At 36.7% G+C, this 13,197-nt stretch overlaps 1 protein-coding gene across 1 annotated transcript in view; it reads left to right on the top strand.

Annotated features, from left to right (window-relative positions):
- The window catches only part of SEC63 (SEC63 homolog, protein translocation regulator), a 59,228-nt gene extending 46,348 nt beyond the window's left edge, over window positions 1-12,880 (top strand). The window contains exons 18-21 of the mRNA XM_033100808.1: window positions 2,228-2,329; window positions 5,697-5,795; window positions 10,729-10,833; window positions 11,799-12,880. Of these exons, the coding sequence (XP_032956699.1) occupies window positions 2,228-2,329; window positions 5,697-5,795; window positions 10,729-10,833; window positions 11,799-11,942 (450 nt within the window). The 3' untranslated portion in view covers window positions 11,943-12,880. The remainder of the gene's footprint in view (window positions 1-2,227; window positions 2,330-5,696; window positions 5,796-10,728; window positions 10,834-11,798) is intronic.
- Window positions 12,881-13,197: the final 317 nt, after the last annotated feature.

Here is a 13,197-nt window from a genome sequence, read left to right as displayed (position 1 = left end):
TAAATCTTAAATTGCTAGGTAGGTTAAGCTCTGAGGTAAAGTCAGTTTGGTCTCTTAAGGCAGTTTTCAGTGTTGAAGACGACTCTGGAACTATGAGTAAGGAAAGGTGGGTTTTGAAATAGGTAGCAGTTACTTGGAAGAGTCTCTCAAAAGTTCCATGTAATATTTGGGGTAAAGAAACGTTATTGGGACCTCTAATGTCAACAGGTTGAATAAGGGGAAAGCTAACCTTTACAGAATGCCACCTTGTTTCAAGACATATATAAGACATTAAGGAAAGGGAGTCTCTAAGTAATTCATTAAGATTGTGAGGGTATAAAGAAGAGAAAAAAAATCTCATGACATGGCATTAAGTTGTGCATGATTTATGGGAGGGCTATAGAAAAGAGTATTTGGTGGACAAATAATGGTCCTTAGAAAGAAGTTCCCAGCAAATGAACTGTAAACTGCTCATTGGTTTTCTTTATGTTTGTGTTATTCTTTTTGACTGTACCATTGATCTACAATAACCCTTGTGGTTTAAGAGAGAAAAACAAATTCCCTAAATAACCTCTGAGACAAAATCAGAGGCCAAAAAGAGGAAAAGGTAAAGGGCAAAGGATAAAAGTAAAAGAAATAATGTACCTGCCCTTGGGAATCGTGGGGAAAAAATAAGGATGGCTGTTTTTAGCAGTTACTGTTTTTGTACTTTGGGAATCAAACTGATAGCCAGAAAATTAAAACTATCAAAGAAATTATCCCCAGCCTTGCTTGGAGAAAGAGGTGACCTATTTCTTTCTGAATTTATTAGGGTTAGTAGAGGTGTCCCATAAGATTTTGGCAGACTAATTTCTTCCGATGACCAAAACCACATTCATTCAATTGGCAAGTAATTATACAAAAAACAAACAATTATTCATTATCTGTCACATTGCAAGCACTATGTTAGATGACAGGAGTACCAAGCCAAATGTGAAACGATGCTTGCCCTTGAATGATAGTAGGCTAGTGGGGAAGGCAAATAAATGAATAGTATAAAAGAGATTATGCACATTTTGTACAAGGTGCAGTGATAGCGCAAAGGAGGGAGTGATTAACCCAGTCCCGAGATAGAGGGAAATTTGTGGTATTCAGGAGCTCGTACTTTAGGCTTTTGCTGCTCCTCAAACAATAATGAGTAGGAATTTGCCAAGTAGAGAAAGGGGAAAACAAAAAATCCAAGCAGGTTTTAGGAGTTGTGAACCAGCTTGGTGAGTTCAGAGAAGTCTAGGTGTTGTGAAATGACTAGAATATAAAAGCCAAGGCGTTGACATTCATTATTACTCAGCTTCAGCCTCAGGTGTACAGCTCAGTGGTCAGGCATCTACACCGTCCCTGAAGTGGTCTCCCTAATGAGACAAGGGAGAATCACCTACAATCACCTACAACCCAACAACTCAGATATAACTACTGGTAACATTTGGTACATAACCTTCTAAATTGTTTTCTGTTTATACATTTATAGGTATGTGTATTTTACAAATGTGGAGTTCTGTGTAATTATTGTTTTGTAAACTTTTATTTTTATTTATTTTTTATTTTTTTCTATAAATTCCTAAGCCTCTTGGTTCTTTTCTTTTCTTTTTTTTTTAATTGGGGAAGGGGAACAGGATTTTATTGGAGAACAGTGTGTACTTCCAGGATTTTTTTCCAGGTCAAGTTGTTGTCCTTTCAGTCTTAGTTGTGGAGGGCACAGCTCACTCAGCTCTAGGTCCAGTTGCCATTGCTAGTTGCAGGGGGCACTGCCCACCATCCCCTGCAGGACTCGAGGAGTTGAACTGGCAACCTTGTGGTTAAGAGCCCACTGGCCCATGTGGGAATCGAACCGGCAGCCTTCCGAGTTAGGAGCACGGAGCTTCAACTGCCTGAGCCACGTGGCTGGCCCCTGTTTTGTAAACTTTTAAATGTTTTAAAGTTCTTTCTATATCATTAAATAGTCTTTTTTAATTTGGAAAAAAAAAAAGCCAAGGAGGAAGGCAGTGGCGAGAAGGGCCCAGGTTAGATCATGAACAGCTGTGTAGTCGTGCTAAAGGGGTTAGATCTGATTTCTGAACGGAGGCATTGTTAAGTTTCGAGCAGGGAAATGATTAGATTTAGGACCGAACTCAGTAGTAGTTAGCATTGTCAGGAATAATAGCTAGAAGATGGGAACTCCTCAAAATGATCAAAAACATAGTTGATTTCAAATACTTAATTTTTATTTTACTAGGAGTGGCAAGAATTACAACAAAGTATACAGCGAAAGGAGAGAGCTCTACTGGAAACCAAATCAAAGATAACACATCCTGTTTATAGTCTTTACTTTCCCGAGGTGAGTTATACACACCCTGTTGTTTTCCTTACTCCATTCACTTTCTCTTCAGATACTTCTCAGTTGCTGTTTGTCCCTTTGTGGTGTGTACTGGCTCAGATGTGCTTAATGTGGTCTGTTCTTGAAAGGCCACATTTTTGAAGGGTATATTTCAATATGAATTATGTTTAGTGAATGTGTCGTTTAAAAAGAATATTGTTAACTTTTTAAGAATTTCTGTGGTTTCCTGTGCTTCTATCTTTTCTGTTCCGATTACTGAGGTTTGTGTTTTACAATGACTTCTCATTAGCCGTTTAGGCAGTCTTAATTACACAAAAGCATGTCTTGACTGTGACTGTGTGGCTATTGTGAATCTCTCACTTCTATCAAATATTAAATAGGATGTAAAGTTCTTCCACTTTTCCCGTGGGTTTTCTCTAAGGGTCTTATATTGGCCACCTGGAGCCACTGGACTTGCTCTGGTGCCAGTACTTGCCCCAGTCCATGGGAATCGTGGGACTAGCTAAGTCCAGTAAGAACTGAGCGTGGCTGAACCACCAGCTCAGGACAGATTACTGCAGTGCTGTTGTTCTCTTGTCCTTGTTTGCTTTGTGATTGTGGCTGCTCAGCTTTTGATCTCCATGACAGGCTGTACAGTTTGTCTTTCAAATAAATTTGGGATTTGCTTGCCATTTAACTTTTGTGGATGATTCTGTCTGCGGCTAGAGGTCAAGAACTGGTTGCCTCTTAGTTCAGGGAAGCTGTTCCACAGACTGCCTCACAGCTTTGCCACAGAACCTTCTGCTTACCACTTATGTTTGGCAGGTGATTTCATGTATAAATCTGCTTTCTGCTCTAGAATGTCCGTGCAGAGTTGCTGGGGCTGCTGAAGGCAGAGTCCTAAGTCATTTGGCTTTCCTCATCATAAATGAGTGGCTCTGCACAGACTGTTGTTTTGACTTGGGGAGAAGTCAGCCCAGGATGCCGTCTTAATGCACACGCTGATCTCCTGGCATGTCCTGATCATGAGCCCATCTGTCAGGGCACTCTGCCCATCGCACTGGTGGTCTGCCAACACCACGGCTCCAGACATCAAGTGAATAAATGCCACTCATTGATTGTGTTTTATAAGAGCCATGGGATTCTATAAACTGCATAATTTTTATCTTTAAAACAGACAGTTTCATTTTAGGCCATGCTTCGTTAATAGGCAAAATATTATCACTTTCTTAGAACATTTTAGTAGTAAAAATACCTCTTTCTAACTTAACCTGCACCTGCATGGTAAACATCTCAAAGTATCATTTATCAGATAAAATTTATTTAGGATTTTCCTAACATGTCCCTGTCTGCCTTCCCAGGTACCTACCCAGCTACCCTAACTATCACACTACCCACTTAAATTACTTAAAGATTTATGTTAATAATTCACTTACGTGTTATTGAAGTGCATTTATTTAATAAGAATGGTTGGAAATCACACACAACAGAAAAACAGTTTTGTTTAAAGTGCAAATAACTCATGGCAGAGCTTCTTTTCCACCTTCACCATGTGCATCAGAGTCTGGGCACAGGTGCCATGCCACAGATTGATATTCACTAGCTTCTTAGTAAATATTTCGACTGAGTCTCATTTTAATAAAGTGGCCCGGGAGAGGGGAGGGAAAGGCATTCTCCAAGTGGAGAGGTAAAGAAGAAAGCACATTCTGGAAGATATCCCTATGCTGCTTATATTATATGCATGTTCTGGTAATGATATTTCTGACAATGAAATGTCATGTCAGAACCACTTAAATAATAGAGGTGTTTACCTCATTTCATTAATAATCATAACTTATTTATTGCACTCTATATGCTAGACATTCTAACTTACTTGACTTGTATTATCTCATCTCTTCTTGACTACACAGCCTGAGGTAGGCACTCATTGTTTGACAGAGAAGAAAACTGAGGGTTAGAGAAGTGGAATAATCCAGATTGGTGTGCCTTTAAAATGGCTTCGGCAAAGTGTAGCCTGCAGACAACTCTGCCTCCTGCCCGTTCTTGTGAATGAAGTTTTATTGGCACACAGCCACACTCGTTCTTATGGCACTACAATGGTAGGGTTGAGTAGTGGCAACAGACTCGGGGGCCCACAGGGCCCAGGTATTACTACTCTACTTTGAGTCCATTATGTGTTGACCCACTTTGTGTGTGTGTGTGCACACAAAATTGTGGGTAGTCCTAACCCTTAGGATAAGCAGAAGCTGGGTTAATCATGCACCTGTGATTTATTTATTCTGCTGATTAATGTTGCAGTGTTTTGTAGTTTAAGGTGTTTAAACAAAAGAACTTTTAGTTGAATTTAGTGTAGCACTATTAGATAATAAACCAAATTTTAGTGTCTTGTGGTTAAAATAAAAGAGAAAGTGCAAGTGATTTGGGCTTATAAACGAACAGTTAGTTCCCTTAAGAAACTTTTCAGTAAAAAGTTATGTCTTTAACCTTCTTTGGACAATTGAGAATTTAGAGCAGCCTGGTGTTGATTTGGATAAGTATTTAGAATATTCTAGAGTTTATTTTATTTTTGGCCTCAGAACATTTTTCTTTAAGCCATTTTAGAAAGATATCTTTTCTACCCAATTCTTAAACAGTGGATACTAAGCAGATGACTAGACATTTACCGACATGTGCTGTAAGTTCGTGATGGTCACTGAGCAAACGAAGTTTGATGCTTCCACACTGCTTGGTCTTCTCTCTTTTTTTTTTTTTATAGTTTTCTGTCTCTCATGGGTTCTCCCTGCTGTCATTGTGCATTCTGGTGACAGTTTTTTTTACCAAGCTCTTTTTCTGTTCCTCATCTTTTATGAAGTATAGCTAAAAATGCTGAGATTATTCATATTAAATCATGTGCATTGAAAGGTATAGGCTTTTAGAATCCCAAGATGCTCTCTGATGAGTAACATGTTTTAATGTATTGATGCCTCATTTGGTTGCCCAAGTCTCTTCCACTACTACTTTCTGGCTTTTGCTTATTACTAGGTAAGATCACTAAGGTTATTTGCTAGGTGATAATTGTAATAGTTTATACTGTTTTCTTTTTAAGAATATCTTTTGTCATTTAAGGTTAATCAGTAGTTTTTTAATACAGAGGCCCATCAATAGTGTTGAAGAGTCCATTTGAAATTTTGTTACAAACAAAATTCTTTTGGAGAGTGGATCTAGAAATGGTTAAGAACAATTTATTCTTTCGGTAAATATTTATTGAACATCTGTTTTGTACCAGGCACTGTATCAGTGCTGGGGACATAGCAGTGAGTAAAATAAGGGCAGTACCTCTAAAATGAGACAAGGCAAAAAGATTTCTCTAGTTTTCTGATTATTTATACTCTTTTTTTTTTCTTTGCAGGAGAAACAAGAATGGTGGTGGCTTTATATCGCAGATAGGAAGGAACAGACATTCGTATCTATGCCATATCATGTCTGTACATTAAAAGATACAGAAGAGGTAATTATCCAACAACGGTATTCCAGTTTTTATAAATGTACAACATTTTGCCATCATGTTCCTTAATAAAATCTTTTTTTAAAAAGCGGTTTATCATATTTGGCTTATTGCATTTTATTAATTAAGACATTTTATAACTGTCCTCTGGTGTCTCTTGGGGGAAGCTCATTTGAAATTTATAAAGTTTGAATGGCTAAAGGTAGACAATTTTGTCAGTCTTTTGAAAACTTGTTCTCAATTTATTTGGGGGAGTTTTCACTGTTAATGTCTAAGAACATATGCCTTTCTTTCTCTCCAGAATTTAATTACACTGTACAAAAATGTATGGTTTTTATCCTCATTGGATTAATGCTAAGATATATACATATATATATTTGTTTTTCTTAAAAACCAATGTAAGAATGGGTGATTACATTTTTAGCATGGGATGTTTGGTTACGTGGCATTGTCCACTGTTAATGACATCACCACGGTGGCATTTGATGAGCATATTTTACCCCGTGGGAACTTCTTGTTTTCTTACCTTTGCTCTTGATTTTTTATGTTACCTTTTTAGGAAGACGGGTTCTGTCTGCCTGGCCTTGTTGGACAAGAGCAAGGCTTTTGAATTTGGAGATAGTTCTATGGTGTTGATTTTTAATCCAGAAAGATTTTTCCCCTCTTTATAGCCAAGTATAAATGTATGAAGTAGTTTGTTTATTTGACACTTAGAGCTACAGCCACCTTACAGGTATTTCTTTGACAGAGCAATTTCATTTTTTTAACTTAAATTTTACCTACTTTTGAATAGATAATAACATTGACCTAGTTAAGAGTTCAGAAGATACACAAAACTGTGCATATTGAAACATCTTCCATCCCTGTCTCTCACTCACCCATTCCCTTCGTGGAGGCCATCAATGTTGTCAAATTTTTATTCTTCATGTGCTATTGTGTGTAAATTACAAGTAAATGCATTTGTGTATTTTCCCCGGTTTTACACAAAAAGTGCCACATACCATGTTTGGCACCTTACCTTTTTCTCTCAGTGGTGCAACTTGGAATTTGTCCCATGTTAGTACAGAAAAGTCTTCCTCATTAGCTTCTATAGCTGCATGGTATTCCTTTGTGTGGCTGCTTATTTAGCACCCTACTGTTTAACGGACTTACCAGTTTCTTGTCCTTTGCTGCAGTGAGTAACCTCACATGTCATTTTGTATGTGTGCATGCATATCTGTCGGATAGGTTCATAGAGGTACAATTAATGAATCAGGCTCTGTACATTTGTAATTTTGATACATAGAACTGGGCATTTATGTCTCCATAGGGAGAATTAATCTTTAAGTATGCCCGTTGCTTCTCAGTGTCTCAGACATTCTGAATGTCATTACTAAATAGAAAGTGAAAACTGACATCTCAGCGTTACTTTTTCTCTGATTTTTTATTTAAAAATCTTTAAAAACCTATAATAATGTTCTAATCACAGTATTATGAACCCCCATAGACCTTTCATCTGCAGTGACCAATTGTTAACATTTTGCCATATATGTTTTATATCTTTGTATGTGTACACACAAAGAACATAAACACACACATACATATTTCACCCCTGACCCACTTTACGTACCTGCAGACATCATGACATTATACCCCTCAATACCTGAACACGTATCTTCTAAGAACAAGGGCCTTTTACATCAGCACAATACAATTATTATATTCAGGAAGTTTAACATTGATATGGTATTATTGTCTAATATGCAATCCGTATTCAAATTTCCTCAAATACTCCACTAATACCCGTTACAGTCTTTGTCTTGTTTTTAAGTTCAGGATCCAATCAGGGATCACACATTGCATTTGGTTGCCATTCCTCGTTAGCACACTTCTTGGCCTTTTTCTTTTTAAATTTTTCATGCCATTGATATTTTTGAGGCGTCCAGGCAAGGTATTTTGTAAATTAGCCCTTAATTTGAATTTGTCTCATTGGTTACTCCTGATTGTATTCATCTTAAATATTTTTGGCAAAAATACAACATAGATGATATAACCTTATTGTATCATATCAGGGACACATTATGTCAGTTTATATCCCCCCGCGTTGGTGATAATATGGTTGATCATTTGGTTAAGGCTTTTCTCTATTGTGTAATAAAGGGGTTTTTCCCCTCTAATTTGTGGGGTGATATTTGGGCACTATGTGAATATCCTGTTCTCCCACAGTCTTTTTACCCATTCATTTTGATGATTCTTGCCTGTCTCAATTTTTACTACTGTGTTTCCCCGAAAATAAGACCTAGCTGGAGAGTCAGCTGTAATGCGTCTTTTGGAGCAAAAATTAATATAAGACCCAGTATTATATATATTATATTATGTTATTATATATTATAAAGACCCAGTCTTATATTATAGTAAAATAAGACCGGGTCTTATATTAATTTTTGCTCCAAAAGACGCATTAGAGCTGATTGTCCAGCTAGGTCTTATTTTTAGGGGAAAGGTATGCTTGTTGTATTTAGTGTAGTTTAAATTTTATTTCTCTTAAGTGCGAAACCAAATATTTAAATTCATTGTGTTTGAATTGTATTTTTTATTTGTATCTATTTGTGATAATTGTTCATTTTTGTTGGGTTATTGGTCTTTTAAGTTGGTTTTGCAATATTTTTTTAAATGCTGTGAAATCAACCCTTTGTGGTATGTGTTGCAAATATTTGTCCCCTGTTTGTTTTACTATTAAGGTTGTTTTTACCAAGCGAAAATATAAATATTTATTTATCTGCTTATTCATTTATTTATATTGGAGTTTTTTTTAATAGTGTGACTAATTTTTTTCTTTTATGAATTTTAGGCTTTGTTTTACAGTTAGAAAGGCTACAGTGTGAGATTAATTTTTTAAAAAAAGGTTCTCCCATATATATATACATATATACAAACACACACACACACACACACACACACACACATATATCTCCATATGTATATATATATTAATTTTAATGGCAAATTTTAATAAATAATCTGGATTACAAAATCTGGATTTTGGAGATTGGAGGCAGATCACCAGAATATCTAAATGTCATCTTAAGAATTTATTCTTACTTTGCTCAAGTATATTTAAAACTTCTTTGTGTTTGAAGTTTATGATTTGATAGGAAATAACATATCTTCTTGACCTTTTAGGGCATTGGGCATTTGTAAAAGAAAAACTCACTTTTCCTGTGTGTTTCTCCTTTACTCTCACACTACTACCACCTTCATAACACTTCTGACACCAGATATGTGGGTTTTTCCCCCCACACCAAGTAATTCTCTGTGATAGCAGCTTGAATGACCTACAGTTTAATTCAGTGCTGACACTGTCTACCTGGATCTGATAATATCAGATCCCACAGGTCAAGGGCTCAGTCCCACAGGACGGCTGTCCCCCCCTTCAGATGCCAATCACAAGTCGCAGGTTGTCACCTATATACACCAAATGGCTATAAATCAGGGTACCCGCGACTCCCTCCTTGGGTTCAGTAATTTGCCGGAATGGTTCACAGAACTCAGGAAAACACATTACCAGTTTATTATGAAAGACTATGATAAAGGATATATATGAACATCCACATGAAAGAGATACATAGGTAAGGGATGCTGGGAGGGGCGTGGAGCTTTCATGCGCTTTCTGAGCATACCAGTGTCCCATCACCTCCACGTGCTCCCAACTCAGAAGCTCTCCGCAACCTCTTACTTGGAGAATTTTTATAGAGGTTTCATTACATAGGCATGTAGATCATTAACTCAATTTCCAGCCCCTCCCCAGAGAATAGAGGGTGGGACTAAAAGTTCCAAGCTTCTAATCCATGGCTTGGTCTTTCTGGTGATCAGCCCTCATCTACCCTGCTTCTCTGAAAATAAGACCTAGTCGGACAATCAGCTCTAATGCGTCTTTTAGAGCAAAAATTAATATAAGACCCAGTCTCATATTATATAAGACCAGGTCTTAATAGTAAAATAAGACTTGGTCTTATATTAATTTTTGCTCCAAAAGACGCTTTAGAGCTGATTGTTCAGCTAGGTCTTATTTTCGGGGAAACACGGTAGGAACCCACCAGGAGTCAGTTTATTAGAACAAAACACATTCCTATAGCCCAGGAAATTCCAAGAGATTTATGAAAACCAGGGTCAAAGACCAACTAATTAGAACAAAGCGGCTCCTAGGCTTCTTATCACTTAGGAAGTTACAGGAGCTCTGTCAGGAACTGGGAACACATTATGTATATATGTATAAAGGTTAGATATAGATATTTTCCTATTATCTCACAGCATTTATCTTAGAAATAAGAACTTGGTTAGAATGATTGCCTTTCTGGTGAAGTCTATTTTATTTCAACATTTCTTTCATTATTTTATTTTAAAATACCAAATTAACATGTTGTATGCCTTAAATTTGCACAATGTTACATGTCAAATACATTTTTTTTTTAAACTTTTACTTATTTTAAGTGTGTTTTCCCAGGACCCATCAGCTCCAAGTCAAGTAGTTTCAATCGAGTTGTGGAGGGCGCAGCTCACAGTGGCCCATGTGGGGATTGAACCAGCAACCTTGTTGTTAAGAGCTCACGCTCTAACCGACTGAGCTATCTGGCCGCCCCCAGTTGTTTTATTTTTGTACTTCATTTCTTCAAGTTGTTAAGGTGACGGTCAGCGCAGAACTTGGTTGCTTTAAACATGCTTTCTTAAATTTGGAGATACAAATTAACCCTATCAATTCTGCCTAATTCGGTTTCCTTTTGTATGTTATATATATGTGTTGTTAGAACTTCTGTAACGTTTGTTAGGGTTTTCTGTGTCACCTGAGTAAAGACCTAACGGTAGGTATTAAATACTCTGGTCTAGGAATTTTAGGAGTGACCTGTTGTTTCTTCCACTCCTCAAGATACAGATTTTAAGTGCTGATTTTGTCTTCTAGGTAGAACTTAAGTTTCCTGCACCAGGGAAGCCTGGAAATTATCAGTATACAGTGTTTCTGAGATCAGACTCATATATGGGTTTGGATCAGATAAAACCTTTGAAGGTAAGAATAGTGACTCTTCAATAAATATGGTTGCCTGTTTAAGTGCTTAATGTGCTAGGAAAGCATTTCTCCTTTTGAAACGTAGAGTAGTCATAGAGGGCAAAAGAGGTCATCTCATACTTTATACATGATACACTTGATGGACTACTCTTTCAATAAACTGAAGCTGTTGACTTAAAGTAGTGTAATGATTTAGAACGTTGAATATAAATTACTTTGATACCTTTTAATTGTGCTGTAATATGCTATAACTTTACCATAGGGGTTCTGTTTTCTCTAGAGAAGCATATGTGCTTTTCCACAGATGATGTTGGAATGTTTATTAATTTCTGAAACTAATTTATTTTTTAGCATTTTAGAGTATACTCTTTGTGTATGTATCATTTGAAGCACACTCCCATTAGTGTTTACCATTTTACTTGGGATTTTTATAAAAGTCATTCTATGGTGTTAAAGAGATTGTGCTGCAGTATAGTTTCACTGTGTACTGCAGTCCCAAAGGAAAGGGAGCCAGTAAAGACGTGCCGCTTTTTTTCCACAAGAGTACCATATTTCTTAACGTTGGCTATAAAATTTTACTTCATGAGTCCCGAAGCAGCAAAATACCTCTTTGAAAGTCACATTTGAGTTTTTCTTCCCTCATCAGAAGACTTACTAAGATATCACTCAGTGTTCTTGCTCAAGAATCACAGTTATTAATCGTTCATGCCACAGAATAAATAGTATAACTTCCATAAAATCAAAATATCGAACTGTATTAGAAATTTAACTACACTTACATGTTAGTAGATTTACCTTTTTTTCCCCCCCTGGGACGCATGTCTATTCTAAATGAATGTATTAAATTTGGAATTACAAATCTATTTCTTTAGAAGTGCTTTGGTCAAAGAAAACCTTTTCTTTACCAGATATTTCTTCCATTATTCATCCCCAAATTTCTGATGTCTACATTTAATTCTTTGTAGTTGGAAGTTCACGAGGCTAAGCCCGTGCCAGAAAATCACCCGCAGTGGGATACAGCAGTGGAGGGGGATGAAGACCAGGAGGACAGCGAGGGCTTTGAAGACAGCTTTGAGGAAGAGGAGGAAGAAGAGGAAGATGACGACTAAGCAGTACTGCAAACGGACCACAATACTTTCACATTTTCACTGTTTTGGAAGTGTAGAATAAAGCGGAAACAGTGCAGAACTGATGTGAGGGAGGTGTTAGTTCTTTACTGGGAATGGATGCATAACGTAAGCGGGCAGTGCTGGTGCCTTGGTACAGTCTGAAAGATGCTTACAGCTTGGTGAAGCCTTTCAAGTGTGCGATGGTGCATTCATTTCATCTGCAAGCGATAATAAACCCTTTGTTATAACTGTCCGAAGTGTGGGCTATGTATTATCTGATCAATTTATGGTCCCAGTAAAAGTAAAGGTACATGAGAAACAGTCTATAAATGAGCAACTTTTATTTGTTCAGCTTTAGTTTTAGCAAACATTCAAGTCTGATAAACACCACAAATATGTTTTAAGTAACATCTGCTCAAGTTTTAATCTTGATAAACTCTTATCATTCACTTACTTACATTTGCAGTGATACAAGATTATTTATAACAGCTTCATTCTTAGCTTTCAACCTGTTATTTTTACCTATCTTGGTCATAAGTTGGCATTCTCTCACATTCCACATAATATAGAGGGCTACATTTTGGGATTTTCCTTTCTTAATTGCCCAAAGTTAGACAGATTGTAAAATGGCTTTTAATGGCTTAAAACATTTTTAAGCCTCTATTTTAGCAGATCAGTGCAGGATCAAATTCTTTTTATAAGTTATAGATCTAAAAATGATGGTGGGACCATATGTTCTCTGTTGTTGGTGACTTACTTTATTAAACCTTTTAAAAGAGGTTCACTATAAAAGCCGAAACACATTCTTAGCTTTTAATCTACCTGACTCTATCAGAAGCCTTTTAAGGAAAAAATATATATATATAACATGAAAAGGAGGCATTTTTTTGTATTCATTTTGGACTCCTGTCAATAAAATAGAAGTTTGACTCATTTTATGTTTGTAGTGGTGTGTGTCTTTTTACTCCCAGAGAAAGGATGTCATAGGATAATTCTTTTATTTTTCAACTAAAAATTTAATAATTGTACATTACTGCTGAAGTGACTGCTCTTTATGTATACTATAGAAAAACCCGTGAGTCGGAGAATTTCCTCCCCACACAGTGCAACCCTGAAGGATAGTGCTTATAAATTATAAAGAGTAGCAGTGTACACACAATGAACCATTGAGGTAAGATGAGTATTTTTATTACTAGATACGGAGGAAGCATAAATCTGTAATATAGGACTGATTGTAATAATCCTTCCTTATGAA

This window comes from Rhinolophus ferrumequinum, chromosome 3 (assembly GCF_004115265.2).
Source record: "Rhinolophus ferrumequinum isolate MPI-CBG mRhiFer1 chromosome 3, mRhiFer1_v1.p, whole genome shotgun sequence".
NCBI classification, from domain to species: Eukaryota; Metazoa; Chordata; class Mammalia; order Chiroptera; family Rhinolophidae; genus Rhinolophus; species Rhinolophus ferrumequinum.
The sequence above is the reverse complement of the archived record's forward strand: the minus strand, read 5'-3'. Positions and strand labels throughout refer to the sequence as shown.